Source organism: Orcinus orca, chromosome 10 (genome assembly GCF_937001465.1).
Source record: "Orcinus orca chromosome 10, mOrcOrc1.1, whole genome shotgun sequence".
Classification (NCBI taxonomy): Eukaryota; Metazoa; Chordata; class Mammalia; order Artiodactyla; family Delphinidae; genus Orcinus; species Orcinus orca.
Window position 1 is genome coordinate 3,886,737 of NC_064568.1, and position 24,471 is coordinate 3,911,207.

Sequence of the window (24,471 nt, forward strand, 5' to 3'; positions counted from 1 at the left end):
TGCTGAGCCCCACCCTTCCCAGATGTTTTGGGGTGACCGAGTCAGGAGGGGAGAGGATTTTGGAGCAGGACAGGATGCTGGGCCCAGCTGGTCCACCCACCTGTCTGACCTCTCTCTCTCCCACTCGCAGACGTACAAAGGGTGTGGGTTGAAGGAAAGAGGGGGCAAAAAAGGAGAATCAAGAGGGACCTAAAAATAGATCTAGCAATGAAAGGAGACATTCAAAGGCGGGCTGGCGAGTTGCCCCTCCCTGACAATGCGCCCGGTTTTCAGGCTGATGGCGACTTTTCAGGCGAGATACCAGCTCCCCTGAGACCAGCCCAGGAGTTGGCAGCCCCTCCTGGCTACCTCCTCCCTGGCCGGGCTCCCGCTGTCACCATGGACGTTGTTTCCTGGCCGGGTCCACCCCTGAGCCCAGCCCTGTCCCCTGGAGCAGACCCATCCTGCCTTCACGCCCTCCCTGGTCCCCGCCCACTCAGGACGTCCCCTCCCTGGCTGCACCCAAGGTCCTGGCGGCCTGGCCCGGGCCTCCTTGCTGACCTCGTGACCCTAGCCTTGCACCTGTGGCCTTGCCTGACCATCTGCCTGGGTTAAAGGATCTGCGTGGGGAATTCCCTGGCGGTCCACTCGTTAGGACTCTGTGCGTTCACTGCCGAGGGTGAAAGTTCCCTCCCTGGTCAGGGAACTGAGATTCCACCAGCTGTGTGGCACAGCCAAAAACCAAACCAAACCAAAAACAAGGATCCACTTGAACCCTGGTCATTTCCACTGGGCGAGTCTCCAGCCTGTGTTAAATGTCACACTGTGCCTTCTCCATGCTGGAGACCCTGAACCCCCGTTCCGGCTGCGCGTTGGCTCCACTGCAGACACGCGCTCCTCTGGGCCCCGGGGAGGCCATTCCAAACCTGCTGCAGCTTCCTCTCCTGCAGCCTGTTCTCCTTCCCAGAAAACACTCTCCTGTCGATGTGAACTCCCCCCCATCTGCACCTCTTCTCTCTGTGTCCTCACCCAGTTTCACCCGTCCCTCCTCTTCTTCAACAGAATTTTATTTATTTACTGAGTACTTACTGAGCACCTACTATGTGCCAGGCACCCTTCTAAGGGCTGAAGATACAGCAGCCACAAGTCAAGACTCTGCTAGAGTCTACATTCTAGAAGGGGATGAACAATCATCCAGAAAACTCCCAAGGTGGGTTTAGGTGGTGAAAGTGCTATAAACAACGAACAAACAAAGCAGACCAAGGTGGCGGAGGACAGAGCACTGGGGGTGAGGAGAGGGAGGAAACTTAGACAGGGAGGCTGGAGAATGCTGGGGTTTTTTTTTTTTTTTCCATTTTTAAAAATTTTGTGAAAATACACATAACATAAAATCTTCCATCTTGACCTTTTTTTTTTTTTTTTTGGCGATACGCAGGCCTCTCACTGTTGTGGCCTCTTCCGTTGCGGAGCCAGGCTCCGGACACGCAGGCTCAGCAGCCATGGCTCACGGGCCCAGCCGCTCCGCGGCATGTGGGATCTTCCTGGACCGGGGCACGAACCTGTGTCCCCTGCATTGGCAGGCGGACTCTCAACCACTGCGCCACCAGGGAAGCCCCATCTTGACCATTTTTAAGTATGTGGCCTTAAGAACATTCAGTGGCCTTAAGAACATTCACGTTGGGACTTCCCTGGTAGTGCAGTGGTTAAGAATCTGCCTGCCAATGCAGGGGATGTGGGTTCGATCCCTGGTCCAGGAAGATCTCACATGCCATGGAGCAACTAAGCCCATGTCCCACAAGTACTGAGCCCGCGTGCCACAACTGCTGAAGCCCTTGCGCCTAGAGCCCGTGCTCCGCAACAAGAGAAGCCACTGCAATGAGAAGCCCGCACGCTACAAAGGAGAGTAGCCCCCGCTCGTTGCAACTAGAGAAAGCCTGCGCACAGCAACGAAGACCCAACAGATCCAAATAAATAAATAAATAAATAAATTGAAAAAAATGAGAGAGAAAACAGTAAACTTACATTAAAAAAAAGAAAAACAAAACGTTCACCTTATTGTGCAACCATCCTCACCACCCATCTCCAGAACTTTTTCATCTTCCCAAACTGAAGCTCAGTATCCCTTAGACAGCAACTCCCCACCACAGTCCTCCTGGCACCCACCGCTCTGCTCTCTGCTTCTGTGATTTTGACTGCTCTCATGCGTGGAATCGTACAGTATTTGTCTTTTTGTGTCTGGCTTATTTCACTTAGCAGAACGTCCTCAAGGTTCACCCATGTTGTTCCAGGTGTCAGGATTTCCTTCCTTTTTAAAGCTGAATAATATTCCATTATGTGTACGTATCACGTGTTGTTGCATCGATGGATGCTTGGGTTGCCTCCACTTTTCCACTGTTATGAATCAGGCTGCTGTGAACATGGGTGTACAGATATCTCTTTAAGACATTGCTTTCAATTCTTTTGTCTATGTACACAGTAGTAGAATTGCTAGGTCACATAGTCAATCTATTTTTAATTTGGGGGTGGAACTGCCATACTATTTTACAGCTGCCCCATTTGACTTTCCCTCCAGAGATGCAGGTGGGTTCCAGTTTCCCAGAGAAGGCCTTTGTGATAAGGAGGCACCCTTCGAGCAGGGAGCTGAACGTTGTGAGGGAGGAGGAAACGGGAAGGTCTAGGGACAGAGCATTCCGGGCCAGGAGCAGCAGCGCAGAGGCGGGGCGGGTGGTGGGAATGAGCCTATACAGCCGAGGTCAGCGTTGGGGGAGCAGAGGAGAAGGGGCTGGGCTGGACGGGTTCTGCAGGACTTGGCTCCGCCCACAGACATGTTCCTCCCTGCTGTCCTGCCCCCCTTGCTGCAGTCATTCGCCCTGCACACTGTCCACCTCAGATCCCAAGCCCCCGCTCTGGTGGTCTCCCTTCCCGGGGAGCTGCCTCGGCTTCTCTGGCTCCGTTCTCTCCTTGTTCTCTCCCTACTCCCCTGACCATCCTCTCTGCCCACGCCTCCATGTGAGGCGTTGACGTCCCAGGGCCTGGGTTCCTCCAGCCCCGCTATCCTCCTGTGTCCTCTGCTTAGGCAGCCCCTTCCGGGCCAGCGGCCAGCCCTTCTCAGGTGTGTTCCCAGAGCCGACCTTCTGCCCCACCCCTCCCTGCGACCCTGCACTCCATCTACGAACTGCTTTTTGGGGCCCTTCTTGGAAGCCCTGCAGACACCTCAAACTCAACACATCCCAAGTTGAACTCGCCATTTTCCCATGCTCCCCACCACCCGCCCGCCTGCTTCTCCACTTGAGTTTGCTATTCTGGCGGTTGGCACCAGATTTGAAAGATTTTAAATCCCTGGCATTTCATCTTCTGTTGCCATGTCTTAATTATGGATCAAATGAAATTCAGCCTCGAAGGCTACAGAACGAATCAGTCTGTTCTGTAAACCCACCCCAGGGCCTTTGCACTTGCACTTGCTTCCACTCTAGATGCTCTTCCTGCCCTTTGCACTGCTGGCTGCAGGTCTCAGATGAGATGTCACCTCCTCAAAGAGGCCTCCCCTGCTCACCCTGCTCATTCCTGTCATTTCCTTTCTCATGCTTATCCCAAGCTGTGATTATGTTCTTTATTTTTCTGCTTACTTGCATATTGTTTGCCTTCCCCTTTCAGAGTAGCTCCAGGAAGGCAGAGACCATGATTGTCCTATTCACAGTTACGTCCCTGCTGCCTGGCACATAAAATAGTACTGAGTAAATATCCTCCAAAAAACGAATAAGTAAGTGAATGCATTTAGACTCAGTTCCTGCGTTTAAGTAAGGAAAACAAACTTCGATGAACGACAGTTTAATAAACAAAAACACTCGTTTGGTCCTGTACCATTTACAGTGCACAGCGAGGGACGGAGTGGGGAACCAAGCCTGCCTGTCACCAGCCCCACAGCAGCCACGCAGAGGGCACAGCAGTTCAGCAGAGTAACGCAGAGACATTTTCAGGCAGTGTTGAGCGGAGGAGGACGAGGGTGCAGACTCTCAGAACCCAAAGGGGAAGGGAGAAAACAGGAGCTCAGAGGTCCGGGAGGCATCTTGGGTACCCGCCTGTCTCACACCCCTTGTTCAGGGCCCTGGAGGGCTTGAGGCTGTCAGGAGCCAAGAAGCTGGGGATGGGGGCCGTTGGGATACCCTGGTCCCGTGAGAGCTTATTCTGTGGCTGGTTTTCCTCTCTGCCAAGTCTCAGATGTGCCCCCCCTTTTTTAAAAAAATTAATTTATTTATTTTTGGCTGTGTTGGGTCTTCATTTCTGTGCGAGGGCTTTCTCTAGTTGCGGCAAGCAGAGGCCACTCTTCATCGCGGTGCGCGGGCCTCCCACTATCGCGGCCTCTCTTGTTGCAGAGCACAGGCTCCAGACGCGCAGGCTTCAGTAATTGTGGCGCACGGGCCTAGTTGCTCCGCGGCATATGGGATCTTTCCGGACCAGGGCTCAAACCCGTGTCCCCTGCATCGGCAGGCAGATTCTCAACCACTGCTCCACGAGGGAAGCCCTCAAACGTGCCCCTTTGACCAGTTTAGAATTCGGGCCACAGGGTCACACTCGCCCTCACTTTCTCCTTCCCAGCTTCGTGATAGTCGCTCTCTGTGCCTGGTCTACAGCCCTGCTGCTGAGAGTTGGACATGTGGACCAGCAGCACCCCAGGCCCCCCTACATTTGTCCAGTCAGGATCTGCATGTTTACAGGATCCCCCCGCGGTGGCTCATATGCTCACTCAGGTTTGAACTCTGGTCTGTATGTCAGCCGTCCAGTCTGTATGGAGCACCCACAGTGCCCCCAGCTCTCTGGGGTGCCTGACCGTGGGGACTTACTGTCAGGCTGGAGACTGAGAAAGCTCCTTATGTGATAATCTCTAAACTTTACATTTTATACACTTTTATGAGGGTTACGTCTGACAGTTTTTTACAAGACAAAGGCTGCTCGTGAGATGGAACAATTATGGGGCAGCCATGGCGGCCTCAGCTTTGTGACCTAAACCCTGAGCAGTGTGACTATCCCAAGTCTCAAAAGTCAGGACAATCAGGGAGGTTTCCAGGAGGAGGTGAGGCATAAGTGCTCTGTGAAGGAGAGTAGGATGCGGCTAAGTAGAAAGGAGAGAGAGGGTACGTGGGAGGCCAAAGCAGGCAGCACGAAGGCATGCAGCCGCGTCACTGACTGGCTTCTTGACTTGTGGCTGGTCCTTTCCCGAACTGAAGTGAGATGCTGAGGACAGGAAGCCTGTGTCTTGTACGAGCCGTGTGCTGGCCTGTTCAGTGAGAGCTGGCCTGGTCACAGTTGCCACCACACTCAGGCTCCTATAAGCTGAGAGAGCTGACAGAGGGAGGCATTTAGAGGTCACTTCATTTTATTTTTTTATTGTGGTAAGAACACTTAACATGAAATCTACCCTCTCAATGTCCATCGAGGGATGGATGGATAAACAAAGTGTGGTCTCCACATACAATGGAATGTTATTCAGCCTTTAAAAGGAAGGAAATCCTGTCACGTGGTACAACACGGACAAACCTGGAGGACATGGTGCTCAGTGAAGCAAGGGAGTCACAGAAAGCCAAATACTGCCTGATGCCACTTACAGGAGAGATCTAAGACAGTCAGAGTCATAGAAGCAGAGAGTAGCATGGTGGTTGCCAGGGGCCGGGGGCAGAGGGAATTGGGTGTGGAGTCTGTGATGCACGAGATCCCTTCGTCTCACGGGAGGGAAGACTGCAGCTCCTGGAGAGGCCGCTGCTCGCTCGTGGCTGTTTGGCACGTTGGCGGCAGAGTCAGGAGTAGGCGCCAGGTCTCCTGATGCCTCATGCGGGGTGTTCCAAGATAGCGTGCTGTCCTCTATTACAAACTGCATCCGGAACCAAAGATTCTTTGCAACTGAAAGTTTTCTAGAGTATCTGGGCCAAACCCAGATTCACACCAGCCTGTGCTCAGGAACTAGAATAAGGCTGGATGTCAGCAGGAAGCGAAGCCTACCACTTGGTCCTGGGGGAGGAGGGGAGGAGGGGCTGTGTTTGGTCCCTCCTTCTTCCCCCCTTGTCCTGCAGGTGTTGCCTCTCCTTTGCCCTCCTCATCCCTCCTCTGCCACCTGTGGGAATAGAGGCAACAGCTGGGATGAAAGATGAGCCGTCTCTCCCTGAGCGCCTGTCTGAATTTTCGAGTGGCCGCTGAAGGCTGTGCTGGGAGCCCCGGTCTGCATTCCAAGGGGGAGGTGGCCACTGTCAGTGCAGGTGGTGCCCCGAGGGGCCTTGGAGACAAGCGTTCTCCTGGGGTCCCTGCCACCCCGTGAGTGTGGCTCTCTGAGCACGTTCCCTGCTCCAGCTGTGGCCTCGGGAGACCCCAGGAAGGCCCCTCGCTGGGACCCTCAAAGTAGCAAGGGCTCATTAGGAGTATTTCCCCAGGGCTTGAAGCAGCCCTGGACGGCAGCCCCTTCCCTCTTTGCGGATGTGCCCCTCCGCCCCGCCCACGGGATGTGCGGCTGGCAGACGTGGAGCATCGGGGGCCTGCCTTGGCGCTCTGCCTCACTGGGGTGAAGCGTGTAACCTAGAGACACTTATTCGATCACAGGGAAGTTCTGGACACAGGCATCTGTGTGAGCCAAAAGGCCCCGAGGAATGCAGGTACGTGCCTGGAAAGGGTCTTTAGGTGGAGTCACAGGTACAGGGTAGGACTTATTTGTGCCTCAGTTTCCCCATCTGTGAAATGAAGGTAATAATAATAGTTCCTCGTAGTTTTTTGGGAAAATTCAGTGAGGTAATTCATGTAAAAAGCTCAGAGCCATATTTAGCACATACTAAGTGGTCAAGAAACACTAGCTGTTATATTATTAAGTATGTATTGTTATTATCCCTCTTTTACCGATGGGGCCCAGAGAAGAGAAGTAACTTGTCCAAGGGCATAGGTTTAGGAAGCGCTGAAGCCTAAGACTTGAACCCAGGTTTTCTGACCCCAGAGTGCAGGTCTCAGCATCAAGCTGGACGACAGGTTCTTTCTGTAAGTCCTGGGGAGCCACTTGGGACTGCAAGTGACAGCAGAAGGCAGTTCCCACAACCTTGTGTGGATTGGAGTAGGTCCAAGGCTGCAGCTGTCATGAGCTAAGAGGCGAGTTCAGCTGAGGGTGGAGGGGAGCTCGGGAGCTTAGGTCCCCACCACCTCAGAGCAGGGCACTGAGCGGGGACAAGGCCCAGGTGGGTGGAGCAGACATACAAGTAGGTGAAAGTCGTCTGAGAGGGAAGGGAGTCTCAAGGAGGTGAGAGGCTGAGGGTTACGGCGTGGAGGGTGGAGTTCCCAGGTGACCACAGGCCAGGGTACAGGTGTGAACTAGGGAGGGGGCACTGAGCCAGGCACCAAGACGTCCGGACATGGGGCTTGGCCCGGAGCTGGCAGAGATGAGGGTGAAAGGAAAGAGGCAGCTGTTTAAAGGCAGAGCAGGTATCAACCCAGGAGGCCTGCAAGCAGGGAGAGAGGTGACAAAACAGGAGCTTTGGAGGTGGTTTCTTCCTCTTCTGCAGGACAGGACGCTGTGGAGAGATGGTGTGACCCCTGGGAATACATAGGGCCATGCTGAGGGCCAGGCCATACAGCCTGGGGCTCATTACCCTACTTCTCACAATAACCGTAATGGTGATTGTTATTATAATACAGTGGCAGTGATGCCTCCTCTTCGGATCTTCACTGAGAATGAAGAGCTTTTCCGTCCACAATCCTACATAATCAGGGTGACAGCCTCTGAAACAGTGGTTCTCAAAACCTTTTGGTCTGAGACCCCTCTAACCCCATAAAAATAATTGAAGACCCCTAAGAGTTTTTATTTCTATAAGTTATATCTATCCATAGTTACCACGTGAGAAAGTAACGCTGAGAAAAACTTAAAACATCTATCTTTTAATTCATTTAAAAATAACAACAATAGACCATTATATGTTAACATAGATAACACTTATTATGAAAAATAGTTGTTTTGCAAAATATTTAGCGACAAGAGTGACCAGGTTTCACATTTTTGCGAACAGTGTTAACTTCCGGCTTCATAGGGGACGCCTGGATTCTTCTCGGGTTCCGTCTGTTGAAAATGCTGTTTTGGTCAAGTTTAGTGAAAATCCAGGCTCACACAGATAACGTAGTTGGGAAGGGGAGGCAGAACCCTGGGACTTCTCAGAGCAGACTTGGGGAACCGCTGTTCTAGAAGGGGCCTAGGAAGCCCCGTCTTATAGCTGGAGAAACTGAGTCCCAGGCAGAGGACCAGGACTCCCAGCTCTTTCTGGGGTCTGTTCAGCCAGGGGGGTCCCTAAGGGAGGACTGTTCCTCCCGCCCTGCGCTGCTCCCAGAATAGCCAGCACTGAGCCGGCAGGTTTGCCTGGGGCCTGGGGAGGAAGTGCGGCTGGGCGGCCCAGGGGAACAGGGGAGATAAGCCGCTTGGGCTTGGACCTCGGACAGAAGGGCGGCTACCTGATGTAACCCTCACAGCGCCAGCCTGAGAAACGCGATAGCACGGGCCCAGCCCCCACACGCCGGGGAGGAACCCTGTTCCCAGAAGTCTGTCCCTGGACACTGCCGTCAACCGCGGAGTTCATTTCCTGGTTAAACAAACATGTATATTAAATGGCCCGGCTGGGCAACGCCCAGGAGCAGCTTCTGAGGAGAGCCCCAGGCACATGGCCCGCCAGGCCTTCTTCTCTGGCTGGCGAAGACACATCCATCATCAGCAGAGTCACTAAAGCGGGACAGCCTGTGCATCCTGCCCAGAGTCTGCCCGTCTGGCTGGAGGGCCTGGGAGGGACGTGCAGAGTGGCCCGTGCACAGAAGTCCCTCCTGACAGCTTCAAGATTGTGACAGTGGTAATGAGGACAACTTCAGAAGTTCGGAGGGGTGGGGCGGGGACACTCCATCCATCGTCTCATCATCTGGTCCTTGCAGTGGGGGAACACTGACCCCCATCTTCCCGATGAGAAGACAAGCGTCAGAGGAGGGCTTGCACTCGGTCAGATAGGTGCTCGTGGCCTGGCTGGGGTGTGGATCCACGCGTCCTCGCTTCCGGCACCGCTCCCGTTGCTGTGTGCCGTGGTGGGTGCTGCTCTGTGGGCTGGGAATCAGAAAGGGCTGTGGCGGGAGGACTAGCCTGGGTGCCCTGGAGTGCTGGACTCCTGCTGCCTCCTTCACAGTGAAGGTGAAGAGCAGTAGGTGTCTCCCAGCTTGAAAGCCCACCTCCTCCAATGAGCAGAGACACGATTTACTGAGCACTTGCCCAGTGCCAGGCACGCTGCCAAGTGCTTCAAGGTTGGAGCTGACGACCTGGCTTTGAACCTTGGCTCTGCCACTTACTAGCAGTGACTCTGGGCAAAGGGTAGGACTTAACTTGTTGCTCAGTTTCCTCATCTGTAAAATGGAGATCATAATAATAGCATCTACCTCCTAGGTTGTTGGGAAAATTCAGTGAGATAATACATGTGAAAATCCTAGAGCCATACTTAGCACAAACTAAGTGTTCAATAAATGCTAGCTCGTATATTATTAGGTAGGTGGTATTATTATCATCATCATCCATGTTTTACAGAGGGAGCTCAGAAGAGAAATAACTTGTCCAAGGGCATAAGCGTAGGAAGGGGTGGAGCCCAGGACTTGAACCCAGGCCTTCCGACCCCAGAACACAGGTCTCAGCATCAAGCTGGATGACAAACGAGATTTGACTCACAGGCCCCTGGAAGATTGGACGTCATCTTGATTCTCGTCTTCATCTTATAGGGCCAATTTCCTGACCCCGGTCCTTTCTCTACAAAGTAATTCTCTTTACGGGAGCTTGACCACAGGGTTTTCTTAACTGTTGAGGCCTGTCCTGGCAGAATACGTTTCCGTTGTGAGGGTTTTCTTTACGAAGTCTTTTTGCGTGTGGTACTCTGCAGGAACCCCTGCTTGGGAAGTGAGCTGCTCTTGCCTGCAGAGCCCCACGCTAGCCCTGTGGATGCACAAGGCAGACCGGGAGTCATGATGCGGTACCCGTGGGAGGGTGAGAGGCCAGGTGAGGCTGGAGGCCTCTGCAGGCCTCACAAGTTTCCCTCCTGCTCTGTGGATGGTGTAACAGCATCACCCACCACAGAGGTGGCAGTGAGAGGCAGGAGGAAGACTGACCGTAGGCCCAAGTTTTGCTGAATTTGGGTGGCCTTGGAGAGACTGAAATCTCCAAAACACTGTGCTCTTAGCCAAGAAGCTATTAGGGACACACCAGCTAGGGAAGGGAACTCGTTTATTGAGCACCTACTATGTGCTGGGCACTGTATCTCAATTCCATCCGTTTATTCAAACGTTTCTTGAACATCTCCCGTGTACAAGGGTAACATTAGGTAGTGTGACTGCTATAAAGAAAAGTACAGCAAGAAACAGGGTTCGAGCAGAGGTTCTCATCCAAGGTGAGCTCTTGCCCCCCAGGGGACATTTGGCAATGTCTGGAGACACATTCAGTTGTCACAACTTGGAGTGGGGCTACAGCTGTCATCCAGCGGGTAGAGGCCATAGATGCTGTTAACAGTCGTGCAGCACGTGGGACAGCCCTTGCAGCGAAAGCTGTGTGGCCCAAAATGTCAGTGGTGCCAAGGCTGAGAACCCCGGAGTAAGACTGACTCTGGGAGTTCTCTGGGTCGGGTGGTCATGGATGGCCACGTTGAGGATGTGACTTTTGAGCAGAGACCTGAAAACGTCAGAAAGTAAGAATGAGAAGAAGGGGCTTCCCTGCTGGCGCAGTGGTTGAGAGTCCGCCTGCGGATGCAAGGGACGTGGGTTTGTGCCCCGGTCCGGGAAGATCCCACATGCCGCGGAGCGGCTGGGCCCGTGAGCCATGGCCGCTGAGCCTGCACGTCCGGAGCCTGTGCTCCGTAACGGGAGAGGCCACAAGAGTGAGAGGCCCGCGTGCCGCCAAAAAAAAAAAAAAAAAAAAAAAAAAGAATGAGAAGAAGATCTGGGCAAGAGCATCACAGGCAGAGGGAACAGCAAATGCAAAGCCTGAGTTAAGAGTGCATCATCCCAGACAGCAGTGTGTGAGACCGGGTTGGTCATTCTCCATGTATTTCAGGTGAAAAAGCTGAGGCTCAGAGGTCATGGTTTGCCAGCCGTGACACAATTACACGATGCTGGAGCCAGGATTGGTACTTAGGTGTGCTTGATTCCACGGTCCATTTGCTTTCCTCTGCCTCAACTGCTATCAGAGGAGTGGCTCAGCCTCTACTCTGCAGTTGAGGCCTTTCCCTACTTGACCCTGTAAATTATTTGTTCTTATTCCATCCCTGGGCACCTGGTTCTGTTCCTCAGGGTACAAAAAGCACAAGCATAATGATAGCGGTTAACTGTGTAGTGTTTACTGTGTGCCAGACACTGTTCCAACTGTGAGATGCAGATATGGATACAGATACAGAGAGGTCTCTATCTGTATATATACACACTCATTTAATCTTCACAATATGCGTGTGTGTGAGATACCATTATACTGCTGTGCCCATTTTACAGGTAAGGAAATTGAGGTACAGAAAGGTTAAGTGACTTGTTTAACAAGGGAGAAGCAGGATTTGAGCCCAGACTGCCTGGTTCCAGAGTCCGTGCTCTTAGCCACAGCCCCATGCAGCTGCTCCCTCAACAGGCAGTGCGTTTCTGGCCACTGGAGTAGATCATCGCATCTCAAGTTTAATAACACACAGGTTCAGCAGAGAACGGCCTTCAGAGGCCACTCTACTCACACCTGGGAAGCTAAGGCCTGACCTCGGAAAGTGACTTCTGCAGGGTTGCAAGGGAAGGTGGCAGGAGACCGGAAACCAGGAGCCATGCGTCCCGTCAGTGCCCTCTTCTCCGCGGCGGCCACCCCGCCCAGCCTCGCCTGCACAGGCCCAGTGTCTTTCCCCATCTGTCCTGTCACTGCCCCATAGTGTCTCTGCTCTTCCGGATACACTGCGGTGTGTCTGATATCCGGCAGGTTTGGGGCCACAAGCGTTGCTCGTGGCAGAAGGCCCGGGCCTCTGCCTCGGCCCCCACTCATCCTTCCTGTTTATAGACAAAATCTCAGTTATTGTCGAATCTCACAGGTGCGGAGGCTGGGTTTCAGATGGGTTAAATGGCTCACCTTCTGAGGTTAGCCAGGAGAGTCAGTGCTTCCCAAGTGGTATGAACATTCATTCATTCATTCATTCACTCGTTCATTCTTTCAGTAACAAAAGAGGACCAACCCCAGGCTGGGCACTGTCCTGCAGAGGTGCACTTCCCGGTGCCTGCCTGCAGGGGGAGATGTAATCGGTGTCCTGAGAGGGGGCTGCTCAGAAAGGACACCTAATCCAGCCTGTTCGGGGAGGGGATCAGGAGTGCTCCTCGGAGGAAGTGATAGACATCATGGCTAAGTCTCCAAGGATAACTGGGAGGTGGCCAGGCAGAGAAAGGAAGAGTACACTGAGGTGACAGCATGTAAAAAAGCAAGGAGAGCTCGCTTGGCGCAGAGAACCGCAGGTTGTTCAAAACCTGCCGGGCTGTGGGCAGAGTCTGCGTGGGCGTGAGGGCGGCTGAGCATGCAGGCTGCAGCAGGCACTGGGCTGAGCAGTAGATGCTGTTAATGTCCACATTACAGATGAGGCAGCCGGGGTGCGGCGAGGCTGAAGATCACACAGGTAGTGAGTGCCGGGGTGGCCTGAGAAGCCTGTGGAATTCACCTCCGGCAGCGTGATGGTCCTTCTATAAACCTGACTGATGCTTGTGGAGCTGGGATTCCCCTTCTACTGCCCCCATGGGTACCGTCCCTCCTGATGGCTCTGTTTCCTCCCACAGGTGGACGGACAGTCCAGAGCCCACGTCATAGCACAGGAACTGCTGTCTTCAGAGAAAGCGTGAGTCCCCAAGCAGCTGCCTGTGGCCTTGAGCTTGTTAACAGAACATCACCCCTCCCCGGCTTCTACAGAATGAGAATTAATGCACATTCAAACCTCTTTCCCCCTGCAGATACGTGGAGATGCTCCAGCACCTACATCTGGTGAGTTAATCACTTTAATTGTCCAAAACGAATCGCCCTTTTACAAGGCTGTGATATAAGGGGCAGAAAAGCAATGAGGAGACAGAGGTGCTTTCCACAAGCAGAGGCACCTGTTCACCGAAGCTTTTCAGCGAAGTCTGTCTCCTGCTTCGTGTGCTTCAGGGGGCGAAGAGCACACTCTTTCCATGGAGCTACCCTCTGCCTGAGTGGAGGGTACATAGGGGACGTGCTGAGGTTTCTGGAAGGATGTTTGCGGTCTCCTCGACCCTCTCCTTGAAGAAGACAGAAGGAGGACAGATGTAGTTCTGGGTCGTAGCTGTGTGTGTGCAAGTTCAGGTGTGTGGGGTGGGGACATGCATGTGCATGTGTGTGTGTGTACAGGTGTGTGCGCTCATTGTATGTTTAGGTCTATGTGGAGAAGATGATGTGTTTGCACAAGGACCAGGCAGCTGGGGTATCAAGAGACTTTCTCAGTCACCTTGGTATTGGGACAATAACACCTGAGCCGGTGGGGTCAGGGGAATCCTCTGGCTTTTCAGAGGAAAAGAGGCCAGACTGGGGACTGCCTGGATTTCTGGCACTGCCACCCTTCACAACCTGCCAGACTGCCTGGAAGGTCTCCCTGTGCAGTCAGTTCAATTCAGTTCAGTGAACGGTTTTTGGACACTTGCTGTGTGACAAGAGCTGGGGATGGAAAGTCGGATCAGACAGGTCCCTTCTGCAGGGGCAATCTGGCCAGCGAAGGAGACAGATTGGTGAATGAGTAATTATCCAGAGCAAAAGGGAGTGATTGACAACCTCAGGGAATCTAGGCAGGCTTCCCGGAGGGGGTGACTTTGGGGCTGAGTCATAAGGAGGGGCAAGGGAAGAGGGTGCAGCAAAGATGTGGGAAGTGAGGGCATCTGTCCCATAAAGGCCCTCGTGACTGCTCCCTGCTCGGCTGGGCTGTCTAAGCCATCTGCAGTCTCCTCGTAGGCTGGCACCTGGTCCCGTGCTGCTTTGATTCGTCTTTGTGTCTTTCCAAGAATGTCAGAGCTGGGAATGTCCATCCTGAGCGTTTTGTCGGTGGTGATGCAAAGGCCAGTGCCCCTCGTTGGCTGAGCCAGGAGGAAGCCCCAGGTCTCCTGACTCCTGCTGCGCTGCCGTCCTGTGTTAGTCACGTGTCCCCTCCGCCTTTGGAGCTCTTCGGGGCAGGGGCCTTCCTGCCGGCAGCGGAGCACCAGCACCAAGCCAGGTCTTTGGTCGAATCCTGCGGAGGTCCCTCTCGGTGACATCACCCTGGTGTCGTGTTGCCATGTGAACAGAGGCACCCAGGTCCCGGGGAGAGGGGGGATAGAGCACTGCTCTGGCCCTGCACTCCCAGCCCCTCGTTTTCGCCCTTCAGGCTGAGAACTTTGTGTGGGTGATTAAACCCAAAAGCCCTCAGGTGTGAAGCGCAGTGGCCCAGGCACTGCAGGAAGCATCACTCTCCCTTTTGTAATGCTTCTCCCTTGCTTCTGAGCTGGCAGCTTGACAGAGGGGCTGCGCCTTTTTGTTTTATGACTTTGTTAAGAGGATTCTAACTGGGAAACTTCCATCTCTGTTTGCACTGCTTCCTGCCAGTTGGAAAGATGCTGAAGCCGCTGGTAATCCATAATAATATCCTGAGGAGGGGAAAAAAAGAGCCCATAAAAAAAAAAAATCACAACTCAGAAGCTAGTTGTGGGAAATTGTGGCCTGGAGCTACATTGTGATGTTAGTGCTTATGGGGATAGAAGTGGCAGAAATGCCCCAATGTGACTCCAAGTCCTAGCCAGGGACACTAGTCCAAAGGAGACCACAGACTTTGGGACGTTCTCCACCACTCCCCTCCCTGGGTCTGTGTCTGATTGCTAAGGTTGGCAGGTACTCTCAGAATTTCTCTGTGGAGATCCGCTGCTTTTGAAATTCCAAGGCTGCCGGGTGGTGGGAAGGGCCCAACTGTGCATTTCAAACCTCCCCAGCTAGAACAGTCCCTGACTCCATTGTGCTTTTGTTGAGAGGGCGACAGAGATGGCCTCTGGCCTTCTGTGTTAGGGATTCAACTTTGTGTTTGTCAAATGGTAGATAGCGCTACCTCAGGGATTCATAAAATTTCTGGTCATCCAGAAGTGCATTCTCATGGTCAAGATCTTGTTTTTCTACAGCCTATTAACTAAGAATGGATTTTACATATTTTAAACACTTGTGGAAAAAAAGGCAAAGAAGAGTATATGACTGAGACCATATGTGGGTCACAAAGCCTGAAATACTTATCATGTCTTTACAGGAAATTTTGCTGACTTCTGGTTTAAAGACTTGCTCTATCCTTCCTTGAACCCAGTCATAAATGTATTCATCCACCTGCCCACCTGTGTGTATATGATCAATCTCTCATCCACTCATCTAGCCAGGCTTTCACCCACTCATCTGTCCTTCCATCTGTCCATGCACCTAATGATATGTCCATCCACCCATCCAGCCAGCCAGTCATTCATCAAACTCCCTGTCCACCCATTCATCCATTTGTCCGTTCATCCGTTCATCCATCCATCCATCTATCTATCTGACTTACCCGTTCCTTCTGGACAGAACATCACAGGATGTTTACAACACCGTAGACACTGAGATAGGCCTTGGATCCCCAAAGAGGGAAAAGGCCCCCAACCTGCCCTTGAGTAGGTCTCCTTTTTCTGTTGAGGGAAAGGTTGGAGGTGGGGAGGAGAACTATATATGTGAACAGTTGTGCTACTCTGTGGTAAGTATAATTTGTGCAAAAGTCTGCACGAGCATGGGGGGCAGAGAGGCTTATTCCCCTTTGGGGTATCCAGGAAAGTTGGCAGAAGAGGTGCCACTGACATGGACTTTGAGGGAGCCACCAGGCCAAGGTGGTAGAGGAGGGCAGGTCGTCAGCATAAGAACACTCACAGGCCTAAAGGAACATGATATGTGTGGAGAACAGGGCACCATCACACGTTGTTAGAACGTGGATACGTTTGGAAAGGCAGGTTTCCAAGTGGGTCAAGTGATGGGTCCAAAACCAAGGTTAGGACCAAACTGAGATGTACCTAAAATGCCAAGCTAGAAGCCTCCTGCTTTTCCTTGCATATAATGAGTCATTGGAGATTTTAAACTGGTGTGGCCCCTAGACACCTTTAATTCTCTTGTTTTGTCATCTAAAACAAATCCCTCTCCTAGTGTAACCAAAAGTGTGGTCTGGCTGCTCGCCACTCAAAAGCCAGTAAAGAGGCCGCGTTGGTGGAAAGTTTGCTTTATTTTGGATGCTGGCAACTGGGGTGGGCAGTGGCACAGTGCGGACGCCTATCCAAAGGCCGACTCCCCACCACTGACAGTCGGGGGCAAGAGCTTTTATAGACACAGGGAGGGGGCTATACGCAGAAACAGCACAGTCAGCTCTGACAGTCATCTTGAAATTGGTCTTCAGTGGTCTGACCAGCAGCATCTTGATTGTATTAGGTACAGTTAATCTTCAGTTCCAGGTTCGGTTTGTTTCCATCTCTTTGAGGCCAGTTTTTGGAATTGTGGCAGCTTATGTCATGGCTACAGCCTGGTCATGATGTAGTTCACTTCTTCCACCTGGTGGGCATTTTAGTGTCTATAAGACAGCTCACAGGATATGGCTCAGGATATTATCTATAGCCCTTAAGGAACTAAAGGAACTAAAGGTCCTTGACTATGTTTAATGACTAAACTATTATTATTCGGTCTCCTTTGACTGTTTTCATTTGTTTCTGCATTTTCTCATTTCTCTCATTAAACTTATTCTTTGGCCAAAATTTTTCCACAGACAAAAGGCAGACTGAGGACGTGGGGTAGGGGGTGGGCAAGGACCATAGGGTCCTGCTCCGTGTCACTAGCAGTTGCAGAAAATTCCTACCATGGGTCCCTCCTTTGGGCCGAAGCATTGTAGGCCTGTGCATAAGCCAGTCTGCTGACTGGGAGAGGTGACTGTGGAAGCTGTCACCATCTGAGACCCCAGGAGGAGGTTCCTCACCCAAGAGGCCCTGTGCGATCTGATCCTCATCCACGTCTGCGCCCTTTCCTCTGACCACTTTCTCCTTCCTGCACCCCAGCCTCACTGGCCTTCTTGTTGTCCTTCAGGTGCTACAAACGCAGTCACATTGCATGGGTTTTGCACTTGTCCTTTCCTCCACTGGCATGTCCTGCCCCTGCTCTTCTCACAGCCAAGTTCTTCCTTCTCATTCTGGTCTCAGTTCAAGTGTCACCTTCTCAAAGGTGGTGCCCAAAACTTAGTGGCATAAAACAACCATGTTATGATGTTCACAGATTTTCCGGGCCAGGAATTTGGACAGGGCAAGGTGGGGAGAGTGTGTCTGTCCTCCATGATGTCTGGAGAAGACTAAAATCAAGGAGTGACTTGATGACCAGGGGCTGGAATCAACCAGAGGTGCCTTCACACCAGCAGCTGCTGCTCGGTGCTGGGTGTTGTCTGGGACCCCAGCTGGGCTGGCGGCCAGAACACTTACTGGTAGTCTCTCTGCCTGGGCAGGTTTTGGCTTCCTCACAGCATGGTGGTTAGATTCCTAGAATGAGTGTCCCAAGAGGGAGCCAGGAGGAAGTATGTGACATTTCTATGATGTAGCCTTGGACAAAGCCAGGTCATAAAAGTAGCACCACTACTACCACACTCTGTTAGTTGAGACAGTCACAAAAGTCCACCTTCGCTCAAGGGGAGGGAACATAGTCTTCACCATTCAGTGGGAGGAGTATCATGAATACAGGATGGCTGCTGTATTCTAGCCATCACATCTATGTCCCAGGCAGGAAGAAGGAAATGGGGGGAATCAAAAGGTTATGCTCCTGGCAGAGTTAGTCTACTTGAGACCAATTTCCTGAAAGCCTCGCTGGACAACTTCTGCTTTCATCTCATTTGGCACTCCTAGTTGCAAGGGAAACTGGGTCAACTGGGAGTCATTTGGTCAAAGTTGGGTTCAAGTCAGCAGCTGTATTTCTTGTGTGTTTATTCTGGGGCCCAGTCTGAAGGTACAGCAGGTTCCTCGGGGGAGGCTATTCCCAGAGTGATGGTAGGAGAGCAAGTAGAAACACCAGAGGGCTCCTAAAATTCACGCTCACAACTGGCGCATTGTCGCTTTTTCCCACGTGGCTTTGGACAGAGCAAGTGTCATGGCCAGGCCCAGAGGCAAGGGACGGGGATGTGCTCTCCCCTGCGATGAGGCCGTGACAAGGGTGGGGATGCAGAGAGGGCAAGGAACCGCAGCTCTCCTGTCTTCTGTGCTCCCTCCTGCTTCATTTTCTTTTCTTTACTGCACCTTTTACTATCTGAAATGATCGAATTTATCTGTTTGTTTACTTGTTATGTTGTGTTTTTATTTTCATTCACTTTCACATACTTTCTAATTCCCTTTGTGCTTTCTTCTTTGACCCATGGGTTATTTAAAATTATTTAGTGTCCACATATTTGTGAATTTCCCCCGTTTCCTTCTGCTTCTGATTTCTAATTCCGTTGTGGTTGGAGAATGTGCTTTGTGTGGTTTCAGCCCTTTTAAATTTATTGAGACTTGTTTTATGGCCTGACATATAGTATATCCTGGAGAATGTTCCGTGTGTACTTGAAAAGGATGTGTGTGGGGGTGTTCTGTAGATGTCACTGAGGTCAGGGTGATGGTAGCGCTCTTCAAGTCTGCTGCACCCTGTGATTCTCTGTCTCGTCTTCCGTCCGTCCCGGAGAGTGGGATGTTGAAGTCTCCACCTGTGGGTGTTGCGTCCTCCATGTCTCCCTTCAGTTCTGTCTGCTTCGCTTCGTGCATTTCAGGGCTTTTAGGTGCTTGCTTATTGTCTGCCTCTCTCACTAGACTTGGAGCTGCTTGAGGGCAAAGCTCTTGTCAGATCTCATCCCCAGTGGTTTGTGATGCCTGGGATGCTGTCGGTGCTCAGTAAATGCCTGATGAATAAATGATGGCGGGGTCAGTTCTTCCAACAGTCTTACCATTTCTTCAATCAAAATTATTTCCTGAGCAACCTCCTGTGGGGTGGGTACGGGGGACTTATGGAGGAATGACAAGAGGGAGGGCCCTGCCCTCCAGGAACTGACAGTCCAGGAGGGAAGTGGGCATGAAGGAAACAATATTAATACAGTGGTGGGGGGCACCCAAAGGCTGCAGGGGCTCAGGGGAGGTACCCGCCCCAGGCCTCTGGGGGGTCCAAGAAGGATTCCCAGAGGAGACGTGTCTAAGCTGAGACGTGAAGGATGGGGATGAGTTAGCTGGGTGGGGAGCAGTGAGGAAGGCTTGCACCTGGCAAAGGGATCAGCATGTACAAAGGCCCAGAGGCCAGCTGGAGAAGGGTGTGATTGGGAACGGAAAGAAGTTCAGCCTGGCTGTAGCGTTGTGAGTAAGAGAGCGGTGAGCGCTGAGGCCAGCACAGCCGGGGCAGAGCCCGGAGAGCCCGCGAGGCATGCTTGGGGTTTGGGTTTGATCCGCTGAAGGTCCGTGGGAGGCCGTTGGGTGATTCTAGCAAGAGTGAGAGTGGGCTGCGGTGCTGCAGGCAGATTTGAGGACTGTGTGCCTGGGACTGATGGGCCGTCGAGTGTGGGAGGGGGAGGGCAGGCTCCAGGCTGACCCCAGATTTCTGGCTTGCTGACTTGCTGACTCACTAAGACAGCAAGTGCTGGAGGGGGTCAGGCTAGGCTTGGGGGCAGATGATGGGTTAAGTCGAGGGAGGGGGTCTTGGGGAAGGACGTGCTAGTGGTCAGCTGGGTGCGGGATGTGCACCAGAAGCGGTCAAGTGTAGAGAAGTTAACTGAAGCTCCAGGAGAGGCTCAGATTTCCCCAAGAGAGGGTGCAGTGTCAGGAGAGGGCTCTCAGGGACCCTGGGAGGAGGGAGGTGCCCTGGAGGGGGGGAGCCTGCCGACTGGCAGGCTTTTATGAAGGGGCGAAAGGACTTTGGGAGAGGGGTATTAGGCAGACACGGTACAGAAGGGCAGGGAGAGGCTCATGGATCCTCCCTGTGCCCCTCCCACTGACAGCACTGCCTGCTTTTCTCAGCGGTGGTAACTGCTGGAAAGGGTGTCAGGGGCGTAAGGAGCACCCCAGGACACAGCCCGACTTCTCAGACTGCTCGGAGAAAGAGGAGAGTCATTCAGAAGCCCTTCCTTATCAGCACATAGGAGTTTAATTTGGCTGCGGCCTCGGTGCTGACATGACTGGGGCAAACAGAGGATCTAGAGGGACTTTTCGGCGACTTTCTGAGTTTATTTACCTAAATTGGTGTGCTGTCAGTTTGGCCCCCCTAGTCCCCTCTTTTCTCACCCAGCCATGGAGCATTTGTTGAGCTCCTATGTGTGCTTAGCAATTTACATACATTAGCTCATTTAGTTGCATATAGTTTGTGCTCAGTAAATATTTCTCACGTGGTTGGATGGATCCAGAACTGAGTCCCAGAGAAGGTGAGTGACTGACCCAAAGTCACACAGCCAGTGAGAAGTGGAGCCAGGGCTGTTTGACTCCAGAGCCCTGAGAAGGGGGAGGAGACAAATAAATGTGGAACAGTCCAGTGAGGTGGCAAGGAGCCCGAGGAGGGAGGAGTCAGTGTGAGCGGGAGGAATGAAGTCAAGGAAGGCTTCCTGGAAGAGGAGGTGTTGCGATGGACATGGATGGACAGGAAGTAGAAACAGGCCTTCTGGCAGGTAGGAGCCACAGAAACAAGTGCACAGATGGGAGGGCTTGGGGAGTGTAGGGTGTACAGGAAGAGTCTGGAGAGCTGGTCTTCAGGCAGAGCCTGAATGCCAGGATGTGTCGTGTTTCAAAAAGGAGACATAGGAATTGGGGAGCCCTGAGGACTCGAGCAGGGCAGATGTAGTGAGGGAGTTGTAGGGAAGGTTGGTCTGGTGGGTTTGGTGGGAGGGGGCGATGCTGGAGGACCACAAGTTTAACCCAGACTAAGCCCCCAGACGGCCTCATGCTGGGGAAGTTGATGTATAGCCAGGAAGATTTTCTGTTTTTCAGGGGCAGGAACGAGGTTGTCTCTTACTTATTTTTGCAGCCCCTGCCCACTAAGAAATACTTTTTAATCAAGTTGGCGGGGGTTGGGGGGGTTCTGTTTCTCAGTCCTAGCTGGCAGAGAGCACATTGATCTTTGGGAGAAACAGATTTTAGTTGCGTGTGAGAAAATGTGCTCGCTTTCCCCCTGAAGTGCCGGGGGGGGTTGGTGAGCTCCCCATTTTGGGAGGTACGAATTTGGTGGCTGTTGGGGGCATCTCAGTAGAGGAGTTTCCTGTGCTAGGCGTGTGGCTCTTCCCTCTGTATTTCATTCAGTTCAGGAAAAGAAACTGCTGTGTGACCTTGGAAAGTCTCTTTCTCCTTGATGCCTCACCCTGAGATGGCTGATGGGACTCAGACATTTTTAGCCATGGAAGCTTGTTTTCAAAGGAATTTTACTCAGAATGCCAGTATGAAGAGTGGATGAAAGTGGAGGCACTTTTGTTCAGAGGCAGGTGGAGGCCAAAGTCGGCTCTGACTCCACCTTCCTTGGCCCTGGGTCTCCACGGAGTACAGTGTGAGAAAGACTCATCTACATCAGTGGTTCTCAAAGTGTGGTCCCCGAAACAGCAGCATCAGCATCACCCGGGAACTTGTGGGAGATGCATAGTCTTAGATCCCACCTCAGAACCTCAGATCTGCTAAGTCAGGAACTCTGGGGGTGGGGCCTGGCCATCTGTGTTTTCAGAACCCTCCAGGCAGTACTAACATTTGAGACACACAGATGGGTGATCTTGCAAGTTCCCTCCGCACAGGCCCCTCGGCTTTAAAAAACTATGGATGCTTGGGTTCCACCCTCAGAGATTTGTGTTTAATTGGTCTGGAGTGCAGCCTGGTCATGGAAACCAGTGGAAACGCTCCCCAGGTGATTGCAATTTGCACCTGAAATGGAGAACCTAGTGAGAAAGTAGCAAACATGTTGCTTTGTTCAGCACAGTTGTGAACAAAGCCGGGTCAATCCAAGGGTGAAACAAAAGTGGGTAGACACAGTCCTGCTCTCTGCTTAATTGGAGGGAAGATAATAGAAACATGCGGAGCAGGTAAATAGCCTGACGATGCAAAACCTTGTAAAGCCATTACTTTTCAGGCTGGGATACAGGTTACACTGCCCCAGGTATGCAGTAGGTGCCTGGGGCATAGTTGAGGCCACGGGATAAACACGGCACATTTATTAAGAGCCTCCGCTTTGCTCTAGTTGTGAAATTTTAAATTAATTAAATTGGGTATATTTTGGAGAATAATGTAAAATATGCATTCATTTTTAAGCTAAAATATGAGACTTCAGAGACATTCTGAGATCGGGGTGGCTCCCTTCAGGCTGTGACCCCAGATTTCTGGAGGCCCTAGGACACTTGAGAGTCCCTTAGACTGATTGCTGAAGTAACCCAGGAAGGCCTCATGATGGAGGTGGCGTTTGAAAGCAGCTTTGTATAACCGAAACTAACACAGTATTGTGAAGGAATTATACTCCAATGAAGGTCTATTAAAGAAAGAAAGAAAGATGAGCAAGATATGGATCAGATGCTGGAGGCACAGAACAAACACACAGAGGCTGGGAAAGAGGATTCTTATAAAGCAGCAGTTCTCAAAGTGTGGCCCCAGGACCAGCAGCAGCAGCAGCGACATCAGGGAACGTGGAAGAAATGTTAAATTATCCAACCCCTCGCCCGACCTGCTGAATGGAAACTCTGGGGCTGGGGTCCAGCAAGCTGGGTTTGAATAAGCCGGGCGGGAGATTTGGATGCACACTCTGCTTGGAGCCCCACTGGTGTAAAGGAATGAGCGTCAGCTGCAGAGACCAGTGCGGCCAGCTCCTGAAGGGCCGTCAGCGACCGGCCAAGCAGACTAACTTGGCTGTGAGGGCAGGAGAGGCCGCGAGGGGTTTGGAGGAGCGTGAAAGCAGTGGGGAGCTCTTGCGTGTCCTCACTCCCCCAGGGACCTCAGAGAACTGTTTTGCTTTTTTAAAAAATGTCTTGTAACTTACCTACAGGTAAGTGCACACATCTCAAGGGTGGGGGTCAAATTTTTAATACATGCCTGTGTGCACACTTGTAACCACCACCCAGGTAGACCATCCCCATCATCCCAGAAGGTACCTTGTGCCCTGCCCTAGTCGACGTCATCCCCCCAGAGGGTACCACGATTTTACCTTCCATCACATTCAGTTGGTTTAACCTGTTCCTGAACCTCATCTGAATGGAATCATGAATTATGTATTCCTTTTGTCTCTGGCTTTTTTTAGCTCAATGTAATGTGAGATACATACCAGTTTTCCGTTTATCAGTGTTCTTTCGTATGGATCTCCCACGGTTGGTCTATCTATCCTCCTGTTAAAGATCGTTTGGGTTGTTTCTAGTTGAGGCTATTACGAAGCTGCTATGAATGTTCTAGGGAACTCATTTCTCCTCAATATTTACCTAGGAGTAGAACTGTCGGGTCATAGGGTGAGCATAGATTTGGCTTTATTAGAAGCTGCCAAATAGGTTTACAGCATGGTCGAAGCAATGTATACCCCGACTCCCGATGTGTAGGACTAGCGCTTTCTCCACGCACTGGCCGGCATACCCACACTGTCAGTCCTTTCACTCATGGCCATTCTGCTGATCATGTAGTGGTTTCTCATGCGATTTCAATTTGCATTTCCCTGATGATTAATGAAATTGAGTATCTTTCCTCTGTTTACTAGCCATTTGGAAATCCTCTTTTGAAAAATGTCCTAGGCTTATTTTTTAATTGAGTTGTCTGTCTTTTTCTTTTTGATTTGTAGGAGCTATTTAAGTATCCTGGACACGAGTCCATTTTCAGATATGTGTACTGTGAATAGTCTCCCAATCTGTGGCTTCCCTATTCAGTTTTTTCAACAGCTTAATTCAGATATAAATCTCATAACCATATAATTCATCTGTTTAAAGCATAAAATTCAATACTTTTTAATATATTCAGAGTTATACAGTCATCACCACAGTCAATTTTAGCACATTCTCATCACCCCAAAGAAACTCCATACCCCTGAGTTATCACCCCCCTCAGCCCTAGGCACCCACCAGTGCAGTTCTTTCTCTATAGATTTGCCTATTCTGGACATCTTATATAGACGGAATCATACAATTTTTGGTCTTTTGACACTGGCTTCTGTCATCTACCTTAATGTTTTCAAGGTTCATCCATGTTGTAGTGTGTGTCATTGACTCATTCCTTTTCATGGCTAAGTAAAATTTCATTGAGTGGATATACCATATTTTTGTTTATCCGTTCGTCAGTTGATGGACATTTGGGTTCTTTCCACTTTTTAACTGTTATGAAAATGCTGCTGTGAACATCCATGTGCAAACTCCTGCATGAACACGTTTTCCATTCTCTTGGGTATATACTTCGGAGTGTATATACTTTGGAGTGTATGCTGGACCATATGGTAACCTTTCTTTAACCTTTTGAGGAACTCCT

At 51.5% G+C, this 24,471-nt stretch overlaps 1 protein-coding gene across 5 annotated transcripts in view; it reads left to right on the top strand.

Moving 5' to 3' along the window:
- The window catches only part of FGD5 (FYVE, RhoGEF and PH domain containing 5), a 123,046-nt gene that overhangs the window by 59,734 nt on the left and 38,841 nt on the right, over positions 1-24,471 (top strand). For all 5 annotated transcript variants that reach the window (XM_049716007.1, XM_004284315.3, XM_033414054.2 and 2 more), the window contains exons 4-5: positions 12,790-12,848; positions 12,961-12,991. In XM_049716007.1, the coding sequence (XP_049571964.1) occupies positions 12,790-12,848; positions 12,961-12,991 (90 nt within the window). The remainder of the gene's footprint in view (positions 1-12,789; positions 12,849-12,960; positions 12,992-24,471) is intronic.